The following is a 25,304-nucleotide window of genomic DNA, read 5'->3' on the forward strand; positions in this document are numbered from 1 at the left end:
GAGGAAAATAAAGCAAAGTAAAATATCCTGTAATTCTAACACCCAGAAAGACCTATATACCCTCCCCATCTTGTCTTTAACGTAGCTAAGGTAATTCCAGCTGCAATTATAAATCCTATTTTACTCATTGGCTGCACTGTCCCATTTCATTTAACAATCTTCATAAACATCATTTCTAATAACTACAAAAGAAAAACATTGCCTTCCAAAACCTGAATTATTAAATAACCAAACATGACAGAAATACACATTTCAGTAAGCTGTTCTGTTCGATAAATTATCAAGATGCAGCATGCTCCTAAGATAATAAAGTTTTCTACAACTTAAACAAGTGAACATAAAAATTCTCAAATGTTATTCTTAAGTGATTACATTTTGTTTTAGTTTCCAGTTACCTTCCAAACTTTGGCCCTCAGATCAGCAGGCAATGGTCTCCCTTGAATTATGTTTCTCAAAGTTTCAAGATCGCAACCTCCTGCTTCCAGAGCTTCTTCAAGATCTTTTTCCCTAAAAAACAAGTCCTTAATAGATCAATTTTACTTCTTATTTTTTCTTATTCAAGATTCATTTATAAGCTTGGCCTGTTAAAGGTTGTGTCTACTAAAAGAAGGTTCTCAGCAGCCAAATCATAATGCCAAGGCATACAAGGCATTTTATCCGCTTGAAAGGGAATCTCAGGTTTCATGCAATTTACTCTTGTTTTGCATTTATTTCTAACAAGCTTAGTTATGTTTTCTAAGATTAAAGAAATTTAAAAAGAGAAAACAGGGCAAGCAAGCTGACAGCACTGAAGAAAAGTCACAGTAATAGCACTACTCGTGGTAGTAGTCATGACTAACAGTTTATATAGCACTATCTTTGTACCAGGCAGTTCCAAACTCTTATGCCTGCGTTTTTCTAATTCTCACAACAACCCCATGAAGTAACCACAATCATCACTGGCCTCAGTTTACATATGCAGAAGGTGAGGAAAAGAGGAGCTATACAGCTTATGACCATTTATCAAGTAAATACTAGAGCCAAGACTCAAACTTCAGTAGTCAGGTTCTAGAATTTATATACCTAATATTATGCTAAATAGTGGCAAGGAGGAGAAATCATAAAATTCTGCCAAGAATTCAAAGCACTACAATATGGGAACACTCAGCACGTAAGTTATACAAATATAACACCTAGAGGAGTGCCTGGCATAGAGCGTCCAATTAATGTTAGAGGAATAAAAAAGCTCTAATGGCATCACTGCCTTACATATTAAAGCAAAACAATACAACATCATCAAGTAAATCATCAAGCAGTTATGCTCAGTCTACTACATTTAAAGAGAAAATTAAACACAAAATAAATTTTGTTTGTATATAGTTAAAAAGAATACATTTTTTTAAAAACTTTCACAAATGTTATGAATTGATTTTTAGCCATGAAATAGCCACTTAAAATAACTAATTCCCTCAGAATTCTCAAAAGCTGAAGTTTCATTCTTTATAATTTAAATATTCAATACATTAAAAAAATCTATACAAATAAAAATCCACAATTCAACTAGGTAATTTCTAAAATTCTTGAAAGCAGCCAAAAAGATAGTATCCTACTATCATCAGGAAACCAAGATTTTATCAAATTTTTGTGTTGGTGGTTTTGAGAAAAATAATTTACTCCCATTTCACATCCTCTCAGTAAGACCATGTAAATCTCCCCTACTGATAGGATTCCAAAAATCTTAGTTTAAATGTATAAATTTAAACTAAGAGAATATAAGAGAGAGAATATAAGCAAGGGGAGCAGCAGGCAGAAGGAGAAAGAGAAGCAGACTCCCCAATGAGCAGGGATCCCAATACGGGACTCGATCCCAGGACCTTGGGATCATGACCTGAGCTAAAGGCAGATGCTTAATTGACTGAGCTAGCCGGGCACCCCAAGAAGTGTTAAGTTTACTAAAGTGCTGCCCTGTTAAGAGGAAGGAATTAAATGAAAATGTAATCACTTAGGCTCATATTCAACACAAATGTAGTGATCAAACTTGAGAGTTTTCTTAACAAAGCTACTACAAATTCATAAGGATAAAAAACTAACAAGTAACCAAGCAAGAAACATTTTGTTCTTTTGCTATATAGTCACCAAAGTGTTGGAGGAGAAAGTGAGGGCAAGAGATTTCAAGTCCGCTGTTGAGAAATGGTTCAGGCCTATAGCTGATGAAGAATGGGTTTTATCTATTATCTTCTGGCCAAAATGTATGAGAGAGCCTGTTAGAATCTGGAAGACTGTTTGCAACCATGAAAAAAAGAAAATGAGTAAATGTTGTATTTTTTTAAATGCTATATTTTTAATGATAAGTATATAAATGAACTGAAAACACCAATGCATGAGATAGAACTCTTCTACCAAATAAATGAAGAATTAGAATTTTTCCATTTTTCAGTGCAAAAACCCTTGGTTTCTTTATGAAGAAACTGTGCCAAATCCCTTACTATTCCAGACAACAAAGTCAGTATTGTGGGACAAAATGCCCACCCCTCAACATTTTTAAATCATAACAATGTACAAGCATATCCCTGTTGATACAGCTGCTGTTGGATTCTTTGATGCTGCTCCCAGGGAACCACAAACGTGGTCTCTAGCAGTACAACCATGAGCAAGAAGCCAGAAGATGCTCCAAACTAAGTAGTAAAAGGAATGTCTCACAAATTAAGTAATTAAAAGTAACATTATCTCCTGAACAAGGTATTCAAAAAGTTCAGTTATTGTACCTTCAACATTACAAATGCACTTCTAAAGCAGGAAAACAGGTGAAAACAGTGAAGTTAAATAATTCATATAAGGCTCAAGTTCCTATCAAAAGATAGAAACTCTATGGCACTTAGCTCTTAAACAAAATTTTCCTTCCCCAAACCCAAGTTTCCTTCTATTTTTGACTATGCAATACCTAACATTCAAAAGCAAGACACCTGTCTGGTGGAGTATAATTGGGTGGGTTACAGTTTTTTAAATCTTCTTTGGTGACAGTGGCTTCTTACTGACTTCACAAACTAAAGACTGGTAGAAATGTACTGCACACTCAGGCAGGTCCTAAAATAGAAAAAGTACAGGCCTTGTCCATTTACCCTAGTTAAGTCTGAAAAATAATTGTCAATTTTGCTCAGAAGGTTCATGGCAAAGCAAATTCAAAGCTTCGGGTTTGCAAAGTAAGAGAAATGAATCTCTTCCCAGATCTCTTTTGTGACACTAAAACCGTATCTGTTAGAATAATACTATAGATTACTGCTGATGATCGATCAATGACATATTTTCAAAACCTAAATAAAACATAATAGAATATCCCCTCACCTAGATTTTGTTCTGGCAAAACAAACAAACAAACAAACAAACAAACAAAAGCCAGAATATCCCCACACCACAGATTTTGTTCTGTGGCAAAAATCACCTAATCTAAGCATTGTAACCCACACATTGTTTTAGAATTATAGCAAGGAAACAATGTGACTACATTCATATGAAGTTAGTTTAATGCTTATTCAAGGTAGCAACTGGGTAAGACTTTTCTTCTTCAGTCAAATGGGAACTTCTAGCATAAGGAAGTATTTGGACAATGAAAGTTAAGAAGACATGGTGGTGCAAGGGGGGGAATATGAATTTTCAAGCACTACCAAATTAAACATGGATTCTAAATGCTTCTAGGACTAATAAATTCAATTTGAAATTCTGTACATAATTATGAATATGTACATAATTATGAATAAGCCATAAAACAAATCCATATGAAAGTATAACTTTTTTTTTAAGGAGTTTATTTATTTGACAGAGAGACAGTGGGAGTGAGAACACAATCAGGGAGAGTGAGAAAAGGAGAAGCAGGATTCCCGTGGAGCAGAGAGCCCAATGCAGGGCTTGATCCCAGAAGCCTGGGATCATGACCTGAGCCAAAGGCAGACACTTAATGACTGAGGCCCCCAGGCGCCCCAGAAATTATAATTTTTTTTAAAGATTTTTTTGTTTATTTACTTGACAGACAGAGATCACAAGTAGGCAGAGAGGCAGGTAGAGAAAGAGGGGGAAGCAGGCTCCCCGCTGAGCAGAGAGCCTGATGTGGGGCTCGATCCCAGGACTCTGGGATCATGACCTGAGCCGAAGGTAGAGGCTTTAACCCACTGAGCCACCCAGGTACCCCTGAAATTATAATTTTTAAAAGCAACTAGATTATATATGCTGTGTTCCTAAAAGTTTAGAGTCACAGAAAACCTGCCATGGTGTGTGTGGAGGGGGGCTGTATATTACACTTTTCTAAATATTTCACTTATTTATTTGATAGAGAGAGCACAAGCAGGAGGTGATGGGGCAGGGGAAAGGGAGAGGAAGGCTCCCCACTTCATGGGGAACCTGATGCAGGGCTTGATTCCAGGATCCTGATCTCTTGACCTGAACTGAAGTAAGACACTTAACTAACAGCCTCCAAGGCGCCCCTACACTATTCTCTAAATTGTTTTTCCCCTAACCATATTCTAAAAGCTTCTCTTCCCTATAATTTCAAAAACTGATGAAACTTTAATTAGACATACTCCAAACAAGAGATGAAAACACGACTTAGTTCATCTCTCCTTTTTTAAATGTATACCTTTCTGCATTCAAACTCCATATCCATTATCAGCCACTCTCCACTCCTCCCACCCTGCTCCCAGCCTCTGACAACCACTGATTTACTTTGTCTCAAGACATTTACCTACTCTGGACATTTTATTTTTTAAAGTTTATTCATTTTTAAGTAATTTCTACACCCAACATGGGGCCCTATGAGCATGACCCCAAGATCAAGAGTTGCATGCTATGCTCTCTCAATTAAGCCAGCCAGTGCTCCAATTCTGGACATCTTATATATGGAATCTTATTTATGTCGTCTTTGTGTCTGGTTTATTTCACTTACCATGTTTTCAAATTCTATGTTTTAGCATGTATCAGAACGTGATTTTTATTGCCAAATAATATTGCACTGCATGTATATACATTTTACTGTTTCTTTTTGTGCATGTACGCACGCGAGAGAGACACACAAGCACACAAGACTGAGCATGCACACAGTGGGGTAGCTGGGGCAAGGGGAGGCCAGAAGGAGAGGGGGAAAAAATCCCAAACAAGCTCCACGCCTAGCTTGGGGCTTGATCTCAAGACCCTGAAAGCAAGACCTGAGCCAAAATCAAGAGTTTGACACTTAACTGATGGAGCCACTCAGGCACCCCTCTACTACATTTTATTTATCCATTCATCAGTTAATGGGTATTAGAGTTGTTTTTAACTTTTTGGCTTTATGCCCCATCATTTCTCCTCCCTCTTTCACCCCTACCCCTCCACAGAGACACTCTTGCTATCCTCCCCACTTCCTGCCTAATATCCAAATCTTTACCTTAATTTAACCTTTCCAAGGCATCTGACAACTCTTCTTCCTTCAAAAAAAATAAATAAATAAACAAATGACCTATAAGTCATGAAAAGACATTCACATCTTTAGCCATTAGGGAAGTTCATTCCAATTGTAGTATATGTGCTGCCGAAGTGAGCACACCATTAAGGAAGTTCAAATCAAAACCATAATGAGATACCCATTTCACATTCACAAGATGTGAACATACAATGGCTAATATCAAAAGGACACATTAAATTTCATACCCATTAAGATGGCCAGTATCAAAAAAAGGACAAGGATGTGGAGAAATTACAATCCTTGTGCAGTGCTGGTGGGAATGTAAAATGGAATAGCCAGTATGGAAAAAGTCTGGCAGTTACTGAAAAGTTACAGAGAATTACCATATAATCTAGCAATTCCACTTCTGGGAATCCAAAAGAACTAAAAACAAGGACTCAAACAGTTATATGTACATCCACATTCATATCAGCATTATTCACAATAGCCAAAAGTGGTAACAAGCCAAATGTCTACCAATGGATGGGTAAACAAAATGTGGTATATAGGGGTGCCTGGGTGGCTCAGTGGGTAGAGCCTCTGCCTTCAGCTCAGGTCATGATCCCAGGGTCCTGGAATTGAGCCCCGCATCAGGCTCTCTGCTCAGCAGGAAGCCTGCTTCCTCCTCTCTCTCTGCCTGCCTCTCTGCCTACTTGTGATCTCTGTCAAATAAATAAAATCTTAAAAAAAAAAAAAAGTGGTATATACATACAATGAAACTATTACTCAACCTTAAAAAGGAAGGAAATTCTGACTGACAGTACAACTTGGATGAACTCTGAAGACAAGTGATAAGTGAAATAAACTAGTCACAAAAAAGTAAATAGTATATGATTATATTTATATTAGGTACCTAAAATATTCAAATTCATAGAGATAGAAAATGTAAGTTAACCAAGGATAGAGGTAGGAGAGGTGAATAGGAAGTTATTGTTTATTAGTTACAAAGCATCTGTCTGGAATGATGAAAAATCCTGGAAATGGAGAGTGGTGAGTGATGGCTGTACCTAACTGTGAATGTACTTAATGTTACTGAATCGCACATGTTAAAATGGTAAAACTTAATGTTATAAATGTTATATATGTTTTACATTTTATAAGTTTTACAAGTAAAACTTAATTGTTAATATTATATAAATATATATGATTTTATGTTTTAATATATTTTAAATATATATATTTAATGTTTTATAAATATATTTAAAAAGACAACAAAAAACTTGTACATCAGTGCTTATGAAGGTATTATTTATAATAGCCAAAAGGTAGAAGGAATCCAAAAGTCCATCACCTGATGAATAAATAGAATATAACATATTCATACAATGGAATATTACTCAGCAACAAAAGGAATGAACTATTGATACATATAACATGTTGATAAAAACTGAAAACATGCTAAGTGAAAGAAATCAGACACAAAGGCTACATACTATGATTCCACTCACAGGAAATGTCTAAAGCAGGCAAATGTACAGACAGAATCAGTGGTTGTCAAGGGTCTGGAGTGACAAGGAATTAGAGAGACTGCTGATGGGTAGGGGGTTTCTTTTAGGGGTAATAAAAATAGTCTAAACTTAGAGCATGGTGATGACTGCCTGATACTATGAATACACTGAAACCACAGAACTGCATATATACTTCAAATGGCTAAATTTTAAGGTACATAAATTATATGTCAATAAAAACATTACAAAAGAAGTAACTGGATCAAGGCGTTTTAATTTAGGGCTTTCAAATGAAGCTACTGTGTCAAACCCTCATTTACCATTTCAATTAAGGAATTTATCATATGAAGGATTCAAGCCACACCTTAGGTTAAGGGGTAAGAACTTCCTTGCCTCTTCAATTCCTCAAGTTAACAGCAGTTCATTTAACTACCATTGTGGGAAAGGAACAAACTCCTAAACGTCGTCGACAGGGCAGCTCAATAGCAAGACCACCAAGAAACTGAGAATATAAAGTCCTTCAGGAAACATATTACAGAGAAAATAATATAAAATTTAAAATCAGAAAATGTGACATCAGATTCTATACACTTAACAGCTATGTGACCTAGAATACAAACTTACTATTCACCTATAAGATGGGGATAGTATCAGATAGTACCAGTACCATGAAGCAAGAGGTAGGAAGTATTCACACAGCATATGAATTATCTTCTGTTCTACCAGTGTATCCCTCCCACTCCTCTTTCAATTCCATCTTAATGCCTACAGCTTGCTTGAATCTGTCCTTTTCAACTCTCTCTTTCTGGATAGTCTCCATAGGCAATGAAGCCTTCACTGTAGTTGTCAGACAGTAGTTGCTCACATGAACCATTTACGGGTACATATGACACAAATCCTGAGACAAATGAAACAATAATAAAACGAAGAAAAGAGAAAACATGTACGTAGGAACACGAAGTCACTCTTCACTTAGTTAAGGATAAATATTTAAAGGCAATAGTAACACTCAATAAATGTTTTTTTAAAGAAATAGAAGGCATTCATACAAAATAATGAAAAAGCCCTAGAATTAAGCAATTAGTAATCATTCCCAGCAACTTACTGATAGTATGATTTCTCATAGCCTATTCAACTTCAGAATAATACTCCTGTCACCTGAGCATATTGAGATAAATTTCTAACTTTAGACAGGATGTTCTCTGAATGGAAAAAAAAAAATTTTTTTAACCCATTAAGCCTCTCAGTCTACCAAATAAACCAAATCAACTTCACCAGTTTTCCAAATCCTTAAAATCTAATCCTTTTTTTTTTTTAGATTTTATTTATTTATTTGACAGAGATCACAAGTAGACAGAGAGGCAGACAGAAGAGAGATGGGGAAGCAGGCTCCCTGCTGAGCAGAGAGCCCTATGCTGGGCTCCATTCCAGGTCCCCGGGATCATGACCTGAACCAAAGGCAGAGGCTTTAACCCACTGATCCACACAGGCGCCCCCAAATCTAATCCTTTTTGAAAGACCTGAATGTGAGACAGGAATCCATCAAAATCCTAGAAAACACAGGCAGCAACCTCTTCGACCTTAGCCACAGCAACTGCTTCCTAGACATGTCTCCAAAGCCAAGGAAAACAAAAGCAAAACTGAACTATTGGGACTTCAACAAGATAAAAAGCTTCTGAACAGCAAAGGAAACAGTCAACCAGACTACAAGGCAACTTAGAGAATGGGAGAAGGTATTTGCAAATGATGTAGCATCCAAAATCTATACAGAACCTACCAAACTCAACACCCAAAAAAAAAAAAAAAAACCAATCTGGTCAAGAAATGGGCAGAAGGGGCACCTGGGTGGCTCAGTGGGTTAAGCCGCTGCCTTTAGCTCAGGTCATGATCCCAGAGTTCTGGGATCGAGTCCCACATTGGGCTCTCTGCTCAGCGGAGAGCCTGCTTCCTCCTCTCTCTCTCTGCCTGCCTCTCTGCCTACATGTAATCTCTCTCTGTCAAATAAATAAATAAAATCTTTAAAAAAAAAAAAAAAAAGAAATGGGCAGAAGACATGAACAGACTTTTCTCCAAAGAAGACATACAAATGGCCAATAGACACATAAAGAAATGCTCTATATCACTTGGCATCAGGAAAATACAAATCAAAACCACAACGAGATACCATCTCACACTAGTCAGAATGGTTAAAATTAACAAGACAGGAAACAACAAATGTTGGCGAGGATGTGAAGAAAGAGGAACCCCCTACACTGTTGGTGGGAGTACAAGCTGGTGCAGCCACTATGGAAACCAGTATGGAGGTTCCTTAAGACATTCAAAATACAACTACCCTATAAACCAGCAATTGCACTAATAGGTATTTACCCCAAAGATACAAATGTAGTGATCTCAAAGGGCACCTGTACTGCAAAGTTCATAACAGCAATGTCCACAATAGCCAAGCTGTGAAAAGAGCTGAGATGTCCATCAACAAATGAATGGATAAAGATGTAGTGTATACATACATATACATACCACACACACACACACACACACACATATGTGTGTATATGTATATATACACATACACAATGGAATATTACTCAGCCATCAGAAAGGATAAATACTTACCATTTACATCAACATGGATGGAACTGAAAGGTATTATGCTGAGTGAAATAAGTCAATCAGAGAAAGACAATTATCATATGGTTTCACTCATATGTGGAATATAAGAAACACTGTAGAGGATCATAGGGGAAGGTAGGGAAAACTGAATGGAAAGAAGTCAGAGGGGGAGAAAAACCATGAGACTCTGTACAGGAAACAAACAAGGTTGCTGGAGGGGTAGCACGTCAGGGATGGGGTAACTGGGTGATGGGCATTAAGAAGGGCACATGATGTGATGAGCATCGGATGTTATATGCAACTGATGAATCACTGAACACTAGATCTGAAACTAATGATGTACTATTGTTGGCTAGCTGAAATTAAATTTTTAAAAAATCTAATCCACTATAAAAAAAGATCACATGGGACCTAGAATATATGTTAATCACCTAAAGTTCAAAGAGAAACCATAGAGAAAAAACAATTACCAATTTTTTATTAAAAATTTTTAATTTTTGGGACGCCTGGGTGGCTCAGTTGGTTAAGCAGCTGCCTTCGGCTCGGGTCATGATCCCATCGTCCTGGGATCGAGTCCCACATCGGGCTCCTTGCTCGGCGGGGAGCCTGCTTTTCCCTCTGCCTCTGCCTGCCATTCTGTCTGCCTGTGCTTGCTCTCTCCCCCCCTCTCTCTCTGATAAATAAATAAAATCTTTAAAAAAAAAAAAAAAAAAAAAAAAAAAAATTTTTAATTTTTAAGTTAATTTGGTACCTTAAAGTGGTCGGGGTCTAAGATACATTATTTCACTAAAAATAAAAATTTTAAAGCTGCGCTATTAAGGTAATCATACAAGCCCAAAGCCTGCTATGTAAACATATTAAACATGTTATTTCTACTGCATTGGCTATTACTCAAACTTCTGCGTCTGCTAGCAGTATTAAACAGAGCCAAGAGATAAAATGGACTCAAAACTTACAGCACTCAAAAATATAAAGAACAATACAGACTGTGATTATTGTTTCCTCAAATATTTCCACATTCACTTATTTAACAGGTCCTATGCATGACCTACTCCCTTTTGAAGTTCTCTTTTCCCCCTCCTTTTCCAGTTCAACTCCTTGCAAACAGTAGTCACCACTCACCTCTACTTAATCTCATTCACTCAAATCCCACCCTTACACTGTAATTGCTCAAAAAAGTCATTAATCATCTAATTCAGTCCTTGTCCTCTTTACATACTCTGCAAAGTTAGATTCTCTCCTTAAAACATTCTCCTTAAGTTTCCGATATTTCCCTATACTTCTCTAACCCTTGCTGTGAATTTTCCTTCCCTGCCCAAAGTACTCTTTTATTCATACCTTCAATAAATATATATAAAGCACCACCACCTGCTAGCCACTATGTGAGGAACTGGAGGCAATGAACAAAAAGTCATGCTCTCATGTAGCCTATACACTAGCTGGCAATTCCAAGTTTTATTTTAAGTCCTGTTATCTGAAACCTGCTCAAAAATGGTGGGAGCAGCTCCTTCTGAAGTGCAGCCTATTTTGATTTGTCCAGAATGTAAATCACTAAGAGCACAGATTAAACCATGACAGGCCAGCCTGCCCACATATATATTACATCCAGGCACAAGTCTCTGATCAATTACTGAAAACTCAAAAATGATCAGCTAACTAATTCTAAGTACCAGCAGATTGTGTAACAGTGTCAAGCTGCACATGTGAAGTTGTGGTTCCATGACTTACTTTGTGCCTCCTTATTTCTGGTTATGTCTTAATGTCCAGGTCCTGACACATCAGCATCAAAAGCTTGGTCTGAACTTACTTTGCTACTATTGCTAGCAAACTGGTTACAAATTACTACCACACCAATACTCTTTAATTAGTTCCTGAAAATTTTGTGTGCTATTTGATAGAAATGGAAATAAGACAACTTTGTTACACATTCACTCCTACAGTAGATATGAATGAAGTTCAATAACCACTATATGTACTGTGTACCTTATTTTTATTTTATTTATTTATATATTTTTAAAGTAAGCTCTATGCGGGGCTTGATCTCATGACTCCAAGATCAAGAGTCCCATTCTCTACCAACTCAGCCACCCAGGAGCCCCATGTGTAACTTACTTTTAAATACCAACCTTGAACCATCAGAACTTTTGTTTTAAAAAATGGTTTATTTTATTTACTTATTTATTTTGAGAGAGAGAGGGCAAGCAAGCTGGTGAGTGGGGTTGGGGGACGCAGAGGAAGAGGGAGAGAGAGAATCACAAGCAGGCTCCACAGCCAACATGGAGCCTGACGTGGGGCTCCATCTCACGACCCTGAGCCCAAATCAAGCATTAGATGCTTAACTAACTGGACCACCCAGGTGCCCCTCAAACCATCAAAACTTTCTAACAACAAACAGTATGAGACATATTAAGAAATTACCATGTTACCTTACAGTCTGTGAGAACACAATATGGTTAATTGTGAAATCTTGATGTTATCTGGATTTTTGTCAGAATTAAACACACTTATTACAGCATTTTAACAAGATGTATATTTGAATGCCAAGAGAAGAAAAATCCCCTTCACCAGTTTTAGGGGGAAAAAAATACATATATATCAGTGAAACTTTGTGTCAGGATCAGATCCACAAAAGCAGCTTTGGGAGATCCCCTTACCAAATGATACATCCTCTCAGAATTTATATTTAAGCAGGATTTTATGCTAAGTAAAAAAAAATATAAAGTTAGTCCTCTACTCTTAACAAGCCAAACAAACATGGTATCTACATTATTTCAGCAGTCTGCAAAAGGCAAAGGAGACAGAGATCATAGAACTCTCCTCTATCAACTGCTAAAATTAACTAACTACAAATGGAACAGATGCTTTAATCTTCACTTATTTTTTATCCATAATCCATGCAGATCAAATCTCACCAATGCTACCAAAGGGGTGCGCCCCTTCTGCTACAAAAAAAACTCGGGAATTTTTGCCTAAGCAAAAGAAAAAAAAAGCAGCTTAAGCAGCTCCTCTTAACTTTATGTATAATGTTGCAATGCATTTGCTGTAAGACTTTGCTTGCAAAATGAAAGAATATCTTCTTTACTAATGGGAAGTTGACTTTAAAGAGTGCTCCAAACCCTTTCCTCTTTCATGCTTCCTCAAAATAAAAAGTTCCTAATAAACTGTTCTTTTCTATACATAAGAGGTTACTTTCCATTACTTCTTTTTTTCAAGATTTATTTATTTATTTTTGAGAGAGAGAGGAAAAGAGTGCATGCATACCCAGTTGGGGGAGAAAGAAACAGACTCACTGCTGAGTGCAGAACCTGATGGATGTGGGGCTCCATCTCAGGAACCTAAGATCATGACTTGAGCTGAAATCAAGAGCCAGATGCTCAACCAACTGAGCCTTCCAGGCACCCCGACTTTCTAGCATTTTTATTGCACAAAGAAATGCACCAGGTTTCCCCCACCCCACCAAAGCAGTAGTTTATTTGGAAAATAGAGTATGCCCTTTACCAAAGAGAAAGAATGGGATGAAAACATAAGTCAACATAAAACAGCACATTACTTATTTCTATCACAAATTTCCAATTTATCTAAAATGTAATGAGAAATGAAATACTACCAATAATCCTGTCCTTGAAACCATCATATTAGAAAATAAAGGAACACTACTGCAAATGAGGTGATAAAACTGCATGTCTTTCCAAGGGCACCCTGCCAGAAGAGATTAGTTTGGCAAAGAAATACACAATAGATTTTTTTTTTAAGATTTTATTTTATTTGACAGACAGAGATCGTAAGTAGGCAGAGCAGCAGGCAGAGAGAGAGGGGGAAGCAGGCTCCCCACTGAGTAGAGAACCCCGGAAGCGGGGCTCTATCCCAAGACCCTGAGATCATGACCTGAGCCGAAGGCAGATGCTTAACCCACTGAGCCACCCAGGTGCCCCACACAATAGATTTTTTTAACTTGCATTGCAATCATCAATAATTTATTTGATTAAAGAGAATCTCATATCAGAGAATCTTATATCAGTGGTTAAGTCTAAATAGAATCTATAAAATAAAGCTCAAGAATTGCTAGTATTTAATTGCACCGCCGTATGAGATAAATATATTCTTCTATGGGTCACCTTAGTACTTCAAAACAGGGGCCAGAAACTCCTGAAAAGAGGGGAAAAAAAGGAAACTCCTGAAAGGGGAAGTAACCACAAGAGAGTTATCTTAAAACCAAGTTTCTTGGGGCACCTGGATGGCTCAGTCGGTTGACCATTTGCCTTCAGCTCAGGTCCTGATCCCAAGGTCCTGCGATGAAGCTCTTCATCAGGCTTCCTGCTCAGCAGGAGGGAGGATCATCTGCTTCTCCCTCTCCCTCTGCTCCTAATTACCCTCCTCAAGGGCTCCCCTGCTCTCAAATAAATAAAATCTTTAAAAAGAAAAAAGAACCAAAACTCGTTTGTTTCTCCAATATCCCTAAATAAAACAAAAAAAAAATTACTAAGCTGATGAATTTACTTAACTGTATAATTACTTCTATTTTCTAAGTATTATTATTATGTTTTCACAGACTGTAAATAAAAATTCTATTTTATACATAATATAGGTATACATATTACTCATATAACATATTTAAGATAATTATACAAATACATTTAAATATATTTAAATACACTTCAGATATGTACATATTATCTAAATATAAATATATAAGCATAATATCTCAAGATCAAAAACTAATCTATTTATTTTTGGCTAGGGTATGAGAATATATTATGAAAACTAAAGAGGTTTAAAGCTATAGTATAGGGGCGCCTGGGTGGCTCAGTGGGTTAAGCCTCTACCTTCGGCTCAGGTCATGATCCCAGGGGCCTGGGATCGAGTCCCGCATCAGGCTCTCTGCTCAGCAGGGAGCCTGCTTCTCCTCATCTCTCTCTCTGTCTGTCTCTCTGCCTATTTGTGATCTCTCTCTCTGTCAAATAAATAAATAAAATCTTTAAAAAAAAAAAAAAGCTATAGTATATAATGCTCTGTATCACATCCCACCATATCAGTCATGAACTGTCCCTTCTTGTGCATGTAAGACAGACAAAGTGGTATACAGCTTATGCATATCCTTATAGCTTTACAGGTGCCACAGATAAATACATATGTTCAAAAATGCACATGTTAGACTACTGTGTCTTTCAAATCACAGATTGAGCATAGGACTAGCATATCTTAATTTTTATTTACTTTTATTTTTTTTAAGTAGGCTCCACACCCAGAGTAGAGCCCAACACAGACAGGGCTTGAACTCACATCCCTGAGATCAAGACCTGAGCTGATACCAAGAGTCAGACATCTAACCTACTGAGTTACCCTTGTACTCCAGGACTACCATATTTTTAATTGGGTTCTCTCTAGGTGTCTGTTCAAGTATATGTGAAATACATAATATTTACGCAATCAACTTTAGAAAGGGCACAGGGCTGAAAGAGACAAAATTTTAAGTCCCAGATTTTCCACTAACTAGGTTTGTCATCTGACCATCCCAAGCCTGTCTTCTCATCTCTAACCAGAAAACTACAATAATTCATAACTTCCCCTTCTCAAGAAAATGTTGTAAAAACCAAACAAGAAAACAAATACAAGCATTACATTGATATAAAGTCCTATAAAAACATATAGTACTTTCTTATATTCTGCTAGAATTATTAAATATCACCACAGCAAGTTTTTATATTTTATGTAACATAACGTATGTTTTATGTATGTTTTTTAGTTTTATGTAACAACTGCTTTAAAGCAAGAAAAGCACACACTACAGCATTTCTATCCAACTATGAAATGCTGTATTGGCTTAAGGATAAGAAAAAACTCCTTTAACCCTCAAGAAAAAGAGAGGAAACTTGAACACATGATTTAATTATTTAATTACTGATCATTTTCTCAGCTCAGGTCAAAGGTCAGACAGACTTAAAATTTCAGGAAATGGGTTTTTTCAGGAAATAGGTTTTTTTTTTTTAAAGATTTTATTTATTTGACAGAGATCACAAGCAGGCAAAGAGAGAGAGGAGGAAGCAGGCTCTTTGCTAAGCAGTAAGCCCAATGTGGGGCTCGATCCCTGGACCCTGAAATCATGACCTGAGCCGAAAGCAGTGGCTTAAACCATGAGCCACCCAGACACCCCAGAAAATAGGGTTTTTTTAAACTGGCTCTTAACTTACTGCTCTTACATTTCCACAAGAAACAACTTGCTCTTGTAAGTCTAACATGAGGGACTGATTTATTTTCCATTCATAATTCTCAATACCTAATTTATTTTCCATTCATAATTCTCAATACCTAAGTAAGTTACTTCAAGCACTGTCCCCTTTCAAGCTATATAATCCTATTCAAGCAAGTCAGAACAATGCAACTTCTGGCTTCTGGTTTTAAATCTGTCTCAAATTTTTTCTAAAACACCACATAGCAGCTTGAATATAACCAGAATTTAGTTAATGTCTGCTGAATGCCTTGCTAAACTCTGGCTTGCTTTTTGATACAAAGGGAAGTCACTGTTTTTAGCTTATTCCAAGTAGAATTCATATTTTAACGTAAGCAGCAGAAATGATTTGCCACACATAGTTTATCAATTCTGTTCAGAAGACACCTACTCATAAGTTCGCTGTGTATTGCAGCACACTTAACAGGGTACTCCTGAATTACCTGACTTGCCTCTAAGATCGGGAATATACCTGTACTGTTTTCAGTAAGTACAAATAAAGGAAAGTAAACCAATTGAATACTTTTTTTTTTTTTTTGGCATGCAAAAACCAGGTACTACAATCCAAAGGAGTAAAATCCTAGAAGTGAATTATTATTTAGGAATTACCTTTAAAAACGTAAAATATGGGGGCGCCTGGGTGGCTCAGTGGGTTAAAGCCTCTGCCTTCAGTTCAGGTCATGATTCCAGGGTCCTGGGATCGAGCCCCACATCAGGCTCTCTGCTCAGCAGGGAGCCTGCTTCCCTTCCTCTCTCTCTGCCTGCCTCTCTGCCTACTTGTAATCTGTCAAATAACTAAATAAAATCTTTAAAAAAAAAGTAAAATATGAATTATAAGAAAAACATTAATGTAAATACTATAAACAAAATAAGTCTTTTTAATTTTTTTTAACATCTTCTTAATTTCTAATCATTGTCTGCATTCTACTTAGTTTACAAAATCAAACAGTTGTCACTTAAAAACCCCTAATTCAAAACAATAAGTTTTATTTTCCTTTTCATTTTTTTCGTTATCTGTAAGGTAATATATCCAGTCTGCCCAGAACCACAAGCTGTCAATATTCCTCTAAAACAACAAGTTCCGGGACGCCTGGGTGGCTCAGTAGGTTGAGCCGCTGTCTTTGGCTCGGGTCGTGATCCCAGGGTCCTGGGATCAAGTCCCGCATCAGGCTCTCTGCTCCGCGGGGAGCCTACTTCCCTCTCTGCCTGCCTCTTTGTCTACTTGTGATCTCTCTCTCTGTCAAATAAATAAATAAATAAAATAAAAATAAAACAAGTTCCATTCTCTTTCATATTAAATGTATTTCTTTACTGATTGTATCATTTCTGAAATTGCAATCACCTACTCCTTAAATCTCTCCTCATATTTCAATGCTTATGAATTGGGAAGCACTGAGAACACTATTTACAAAGTGCACAGAACTTTGAAAAAGACCCTATTATTCCCAAGACAATTCTATTCACATTTCAAATGAAAAATAAAAGCTTTACGAACTGCTACTTTTACAATTTTAAGAAAAGTTTAGCAATAATTTAAAAAGTTTAGCAATAAATTAAAATCATGACTTTAAAGTATATACTCTACAAAAATTTTAAACTGAACGTAGAATACCAACAATTGTAAAATTAAAATCTACAGAAAAAACATTTTTGAAATTATGACTTTAGATGTTTAGGCCTTATGTTGGGAAGAAAACCTCAGAAAATGAGAAACTTTTGTTCAAATTCAAGGCTGACTACTTCAATATCGAGAAGATAATTATCAACCTTTGAATTGTAAAATTAAATACTTGTTTGATTTTTACAAAGCAGTAGCTTGTTTAAATTTAAATAATTTCAAACTCATGGGCACCTGGCTGGCTCAGACAGTAGCACATGATACTCTTGATTTCACGGTCATGAGCTCAAGATCCACATTAGTAGAGTTGACTTAATAGAAAAAAAAAACTTGCTATAAACATTTTTAAAAGATTTCTCCAGACCCTCTGAGCTTGTGTGGCTGCAGTTTCAGAAAGTTAGAGAGCTATTTTCTAGTATCTTTGGTTTTTCATAAAAGGTGAGTGTACAAGCAATTACACAGTTCAAAAAAACAATGGAGTTAGAAAATGTATATGAAATGACAGGTTGGTATGTTATTGCACATGATTTTACAAAAGTCACTCAGACAATAAACATCCACTGAGCCACCTGCTATCAGTCACAGCCCTTGAGAAGTTCACTATGTAAACAGCAATGATAAATCATATTAATGAGATAAATTACAGCATAATGTGTTATGTGAAAAAACAGAACTGAAATATATAGAGATAAATTCCTCTGGCTAACTCATTTCAAGTTATACATCATCTAGAATCTTGCTAAAGAATATGGTCCATGAACCAGCAAAACTGCCATCATCTAGAAGCTAACCAGTCAGAAATACAAAATCTCAGGTCCCAAGCAAATCTACTGAATCTACATTTTAACATGATCCCCAGGTAACTATAATGCACATTTAAATTTTGAGAAGCACTGGCGTGGAACATAAGTGAAAATACATGGGTAAGTGTTATCTTGTACTTTTAAGATCTTTGGGCTCCATCCTGAACCTTTTTACAAATGTACACACGGTTTAACACGGTTAGCTACCCAGTATCACAGATTAAGAACAAACTGAGAAATACTACTAAGAAAGAAAAGAAAACAGAAAAAAACTAACAAAAAGCAATCTCAAAAAGAGATGGTTGTATGGGGCCATTCATTTAATGTAGCAACTATCTACCCATTCTGCCTAGAAAGGTCTCACTGTATTACAAAAGTATAATAGTAATTTATATTCTTTTTTTTAGATTTTTTTTTTTTTAATTTACTCATTTGACAGAGATCACAAGTAGGCAGAGAGGCAGGCAGAGGTGGGGGAAGGGTGCGGGAAGCAGGCTCCCTGCTGAGAAGAGAGCCCAATGCGGAGTTTGATCCCAAGACCCTGGGATCATGATCTGAGCCAAAGGCAGAGGCTTAACCCACTGAGCCACCCAGGCGCCCCAGTAATTGATAATCTTAAATGTGCCTCCTCTAACTAGACCACAAATTCCTTGAGGACAGGGACCTAGTTTTTTTCTTATACACTTAACTCTGTAAACTGAATGACCCTAAGTCACTGAGCTAAGTTTAGGTTAGGCAATGAGATATATAACACATTTCAGGAAATATTACAATAAAAATGTGACTTGGAGCTCCTGGGTAGCTCAACTAGTTTAGCATGTGACTCTTGATTTCAGCTCAAGTCATTATCTCAGGGTCATAAGATGGGAACCCCGCGAGAAGCCTGGTTAAGATAAAGGTTCTTTGCCTCTCCCTCTGCCCCTCTACCAACCCCCCCCCCACAACACACACAAACACACACACACTCTCTCTCTCAAAAAAAAAAAAAAAGTGACTTTTTTTGGGGAAGAGTAAACCCTCCCCATTCCATAACAATCCATTTACCAGTCTAAGAACAGAGGCTTTCCAAATCTATGACTCCAAATCCAAATGTCTTCTCTGACTATATTCAAACTCACTCCGAGGGGACATCCCGGAGTGGAGTAAGCAGAGAAAAGAGAGAAAGATTACATGAGAATGGAAGGAGAGCAGAAATCAAAGAACACCTCGGGGTTCCTCCATTCATGAAAATAAAAACAACAAAAACTAAAAGCCACACAAAAGATACAGTAGCCCTAGAAGAGAACAAATACTACCTTTAACAACCATTAATTCCATGTTCCTTGCCTCTGTGAATCAGACTCATACTCACAATCCTCCTAAGAACTTCTCAAAGATATTTTAACTCTAGAAACATTTCTCATGGTGAGTGAGCTGAATAAAGTCAGTTTATGATATAAAAGATTAACACTTCCAAGACAACAAATTTCATGACGTTCTAGTCCTCACTGTCCAAACAATCATTAGTTTTCTTGCCTATGTCCATGCTCACACTATTACCCCATTCAGAGGCCCTTCCCATCTGTTACTCTGAATGCACTATCCAATGTTAGCCACTAGCTATGTGTAGCTATTTAACATCTGCACTGTGGCTAGATCCAATTGAGATATAGGCTAAAAGAAAAATACATGTTGAATTTTGAAGGCTTATTACCAAAAAAGATATAAAATTATCTAATTGGTTTCTTCCAACAATGATATACTGAAATAGTATTTTAGATATAATAAAATAATTTCAACTGTTTTTGTTGTTGTTGTTATCATTATTTAATTTTTAATGTGGCTACTAGAAAATTTAAATTAGAGGGCACCTGGCTAGCTCAGTTGGTGGAACATGTGTCTTTTGATCTCAGGTTCTGAGTTTAAGCCCCAGGCTGGGTGTAGAGATTACTTAAAAAGTTTTAAAAAAGGGGCGCCTGGGTGGCTCAGTGGGTTAAAGCCTCCGCCTTCAGCTCAGGTCATGATCCCAGGATCCTGGGATCGAGCCCCACATCGGGCTCTCTGCTCAGCGGGGAGCCTGCTTCCTCCTCTCTCTCTCTGCCTGCCTCTCTGCCTACTTGTGATCTCTCTCTGTGTCAAATAATTTTTTTTAAAAAAAGCAAAAAAAAAAAACTTAGAAAAGAAAAATTTAAATTACATATGTGGCTCACATTCTATTTCTATTGGACAACACCAGTCTAAATCCTGTTGATTCTTCAAGGCCTAATTCTAATACCTTTGCTTCCATGAAGCTTTCTCCAATAACTGCAAATAGAAGTGGCTTTCTGTCCCCCCCTGAAATCCCGTAACATTTTCACTCACATTCCCAAAGAGCTGGATCAACTTTACCTTGTTATTGAGTGTAACTGTCACAGCTCTAATATAAGCAAATTGAAAAAAGAAACTAAATGTAGGTCACCGGTAAGTTTTCCTCCTACACCTTGGAGAGTACATGCATGCACTAAGGTAATACTGGATGTCTGCTAGTTGAAAGTTGAATTTCTCAGTTATTATCTATCCCTTTCAATGATTTCCATCTCAGGATTAAAATCCGTGTCTAAAATGTCTTGCATAAACTTTAGGAAAACAGCTTTATTAGATGAGCTGTATACATGTCACATGATGAAAAAGCAAATCTGAAACTATCTAAATACATGCGGTCAACATACTTAAATACAAAAATTCAAAAAGCCTCTAAAGGTTTCATCTTTTTTTTTTTATGATATTAATGTCCCTAAAAATATTTTGTAAAGATCCACTATTTCAAAAAGAGGAGCCCTTCCCAAAGATTAACGACACTGGGTGACAAACTCCACTACTACTGCAGGTCCCTCCCCGCTCCCCAACTCTGGGTACAAGTCAGGTAAGCATGCAAAGGCTTGGGAGCACCTAGAGCAATGTCCAGAAAGCATCCAAAGCTGTAAAGACTGAGCTGTGAGGAAAGTGACCAGAAGAAAAAAGACGACTTGTGTGAGACGAATAGTGGAAACTGCTGAAACGTAAAACAAGAAATAAACGCTAGAATAAAAATAAAAAAAAAACAGCTCAACTCTGTGGGAAGGATCTTCCCTGAATATGTCTCTCAACCTCTAGGCAAAGGCTGCGGTGGTCATTTCAAGGGTCCTGTCTTCAAATGGTATTCTAGTGCCTCACATCTGTATCCGCGAAACTTCCTTCCGAACCAACCTACTCTAACTCCCAGGGCCACGTATTCCGGCCAAACCCAGCCCTGAAGCCACCCTCTCCAGCACGTTTTGGAAACCGATGAACGAAAGCGGAGGACCGAACTGAGGCCCAGTACCCGGGTGACACCCCTCTCCCTTGGAATCGGGCCTTAGCCCCTCTGTCTTGACGGAATTGGCTGAAAGAACCCGGCCGGCAGAGGGGGCGGGGCACGGCAGTGGACTTTGTCTAGGAAGGGTCTTCCCGTTCCATGCTGGAGCCTGCTGGTGTCTCCCGGACGGGCAGGACGGTGAAAAGGAAGAATAGAAGGGCAATAAGAATCAGCCCTGGGCTTCACTCACCAGCCGTCACCGCTTGACGTTGGCTCTGGCAGGACCTCTTCTCCTTCCGCCATTGCTGTTGACGTCCACGTCACTTTGCCGAAAAGTGGACCCGGCGCCGGGACCGACTCGGAGACCCAACGTCGTAAAAGATCCTCGGAAGTCTGAGACTGAGCTTCTGGAGAGGAAAAGAAAAAGGGAGGAGGGAAGAGACGGGAGGAACGCAACGTCACGACAACCCCACCGCGAAAGCCAGCTTGGGGGAGGAGACTTGGTCAAAGCTGTTGCCCTCTCAAAGACTACGTGTCCCAGGATGCCCCGGGGGCCCGGACGGAATGCGAGCGCCGGGAGAGTAGGCGGAGCTGGGTGAGGGAGCGTGACCTGGTAAAAGGCTCTGGGAGCGTCGCCTGTTAGCGTCCGTTTGGCTTCTTCGTTACCTCTTGGCGTCCTACTTAGCAAAGTCAGAACTGGGAACCTTAACTGGTGGAAAGAATAGGAGAGGGGGGAATGCCACAGGGAAGGTGGAAGGTAGGAGGTTAGCCACTTTTCAGTCATTTCCGACTGTAACAACTGGGTTTGCGGAGAGTTGGGTCTGAGGAAAGGTCACGCCCACTCCTGTTTGTGGGGCGCGGTCAAAAGTACAAATGGAGGCCACGTACTTTCTGCCTGAATAAAGTTGTTTGAAAACAAGCGCTAAAAACAAAGGAAATATGCTCCCGCCTACCCCCTTGACACATATCTTCTTAATAACCTGGAAGATTAAAAATCCAAATTTAGATTTCAGAATTCCTGGAGTTCCGAACAGAACTGCCACGTTTCTTCTCTTCCCACCCTGCTTCTTTTCCTCTTCGCAAGTATGGGCACCTTGGCCTCCACATCCAAGCTCGGGCCACATCACTGACATCGAAGCACCAGCCTCTTGTCTCCCCTTGTCCATAACTGGCGTGCACAAGCGCAGGAGGATGAACCTAGGGAAATGCTTTTACAAGCCCTGAAACCAAAACAAAGGAAGTAGAAAGGCATGTAGCAATATGAATAAATGGACAAAACAGATTGCGGAAGGTTAGGTAAGGTATGGTGTCGTTTCTATTTGGTGTTAAAAATGGGCAGTACAATACACTGTTTGATGAATAGGTGCATATGTGCTTTTTTAAAAATGAAGGGAAAAGATAGAAAAACTGGAATGGCATTTCTCATACAGCCAGACATTAGTTAAAGCAGTGAAAACATTTTATTCAGAAACTACTGACAGTAGGAGAAAGAGAGGAGCTCCATTCCAATTGGTGCAGAGGTGATTAGAGGTTTAAAAGGGAGAATGAGGGAGTAGGGAGAGTGGGAGCTCATTAGAGTCAGAGAAGTGAAAAATTACAAAGGGTTAGCCAGTGTGATTGTGATTATGCTCGCTGGGTCTGCTAGTTGGCAGTTTTTGAAGTTAGGATTCTATCCTCCCACAGAGGCTGGGAGATAAGGCCCTATCATTCCAGATGATGACATTTCAAAGAAATGACTCTTAGGTCCTTGAGAAGGACACTTTTAAGTTGTAAGAGAAACATATTCACAGTTGTAAGCCCTTTCTAATAAATGCTCCAAGAAAGAGAGGTCAGCAACATATCAGGATTGGCTAGAACGAAGAGTGAATTCTGGCGGTTGAACTTTCTCAATCAGGCATTTTAATGAGGAGCTGGATTTCTGTGGGAGGCCTGGAGTCTAAGTTGCTAGAAACTATGCTAGAGTTTGGTCAAGTCTCTTAGTGCAGCAGTTTGGACAAGTTGTTATCTGAGAAAAGTTCTGCAGTTCTCAGAATTACATTTAGGGGAATGGGAAGAAATGGCTTCAGTTATATTTTTAATATTTTGTTTCTTAAGAGCTGAGAAGTGTAGTACAGAAGGTTTTCAATGTTCTTTAAAGAGTCTAGACTCTGGTATACAGAATTTTTCATAATTTTAGACCTATTTGACTAAAATAAGCATTAACAACCAAGAACATGTTTACTCTCTTCCCAAAAGGGGGATGATGCAGAGCCACAGGTTACTATACCCACTTCCAAGCCCAGGATCTTTGCGTGATGTTCAATCCTTCTGTGGGGAAGATTTCTTTTAACATGGAATGAGGGTTTTGATAACAACCATCAAAAAGAATAAAAGGCATGCATCCAGGTCAATTTACCATCCTAACCTCAAGACTTACATACACTGTATCCCTTCAACTGTTGGTGGGTTTTCAGAAGCTTTTCTAAAATGGTTTTAAAAATGATCACGTTGGGGGAGCCTGGGTGGCTCAGTGGGTTGGACCTCTGCCTTCAGCTCGGGTAGTGGTCTCAGGGTCCTTGGATGAGCCCCACATCGGGCTCTCTGCTCGGCAGGGCGCCTGCTTCCTTCTCTCTCTCTGCCTGCATCTCCGCCTACTTGTGATCTCTGTCAAGTAAATAAATAAAATCTTAAAAAAAAAAATGATTATGTTGGGGTGCCCAGGTGGCTCAGTTGGTTAAGTGTCTGCCTCTGGCTCAGGTCCTGATTGCCAGGGTCCTGGGATCCAGCCCCCAACCCCCAAATCAGGATCTCCCTCTGCCACTCCCCCTGCTTGTGCTTTCTCTTTCTCTCTCTGTCAAATAACTAAATAAATTTTTTTTTTAATGTTTCAACTTATTTTTTTTAAAAACTATTATATCAGTGACTTGACATGCTATTGTTTACTGGTTAAGGCATTTCTAATCCTCAATTGTAATATTCGTGTTCGTATAATTAAATCAGTGATTGCTTTATACTCTGGTAAAAGTATTATTTCATTAAAAATATCTCACTTGACGTTTCGAGCACTTCTTCACTTTGTAGAAGTAAAGTCAAAACTTCTGACTTCCTCTCTTTTTAATAGGGCCGGAGTCAGCTTCATGAGCATGCAACCTAGGCAACAGCACAAGACCCTGTGCTTAGAAGGGCCCTGCACTTGGTTTAGTGCTCTGCTATTGCCATCTGGAAGCTCCTAATGATTTAGAAACAGGAGGTCTCTTGTTTTCTTTTTGTATAGGGCCTCCCACAAATTCTGTAGCCAGTCCTAGATGGGGTTAATATGATATGAATATATAACCCATTGGGAACAAGATCTCACTTGAAATTGGCTAATGATAATATTTTCGTTTGTTCTTTACTCATCAGCCTGTTCTGTGTTCTGCTGAGTTCACTCTGAGTTCATGATACTCACCAAGATGATGACATCCTCTTCCTTCAGTGTTAATTCTAGAAATCTGATTGTTAGGTGAAGTCCTTGAAACTTGGTATGCCTTTGGTTCCTCTTTCTTGAGCAGGTTCTACTTGTTTACTTTCCACAGTGTATGGTGTTTCCTCATGTTTTGCTTGTTAACATCCAAGCTACAGTTCCGATAGATCTAGGTTGGTAGGTGATTCCTCTGGCCACAAAGCCCTTTGTCCTCTTTATCTTGCTCTGGATCAGGGTCATCCACACTTTACCCTTACCTTGTCTCATCTTCTGGAAGGACAAAAACCACACTGGGTTGTTGAACTCCAAGCTGCTGAGTTATTACTGACCCTTGCTGATGGGTTTCTTACCATAAGCCCTTCTTCTTTCTCTGGATCTTGTTTGTCCACATTTTCCCCAATACACTTCACTTCCTGAGA

At 38.3% G+C, this 25,304-nt stretch overlaps 1 protein-coding gene across 3 annotated transcripts in view; it reads right to left on the reverse strand.

The window, feature by feature from the left end:
- Positions 1 to 21,974, reverse strand: part of TBC1D23 (TBC1 domain family member 23) — a 58,513-nt gene extending 36,539 nt beyond the window's left edge. The window contains exons 1-2 of one of the 3 annotated variants that reach the window (XM_059164355.1): positions 21,694 to 21,974; positions 396 to 507 (exon numbers count right to left, since the gene is read on the reverse strand). In XM_059164355.1, coding sequence (XP_059020338.1) covers positions 396 to 507; positions 21,694 to 21,746 — 165 coding nt within the window. In that variant the 5' untranslated portion in view covers positions 21,747 to 21,974. Of the gene's footprint in view, positions 1 to 395; positions 508 to 21,693 lie in introns of those variants that run through there. The other 2 variants (XM_059164354.1, XM_059164356.1) reach the window with 2 other exon arrangements.
- Positions 21,975 to 25,304: the final 3,330 nt, after the last annotated feature.

Source organism: Mustela lutreola, chromosome 2 (genome assembly GCF_030435805.1).
Source record: "Mustela lutreola isolate mMusLut2 chromosome 2, mMusLut2.pri, whole genome shotgun sequence".
Classification (NCBI taxonomy): domain Eukaryota; kingdom Metazoa; phylum Chordata; class Mammalia; order Carnivora; family Mustelidae; genus Mustela; species Mustela lutreola.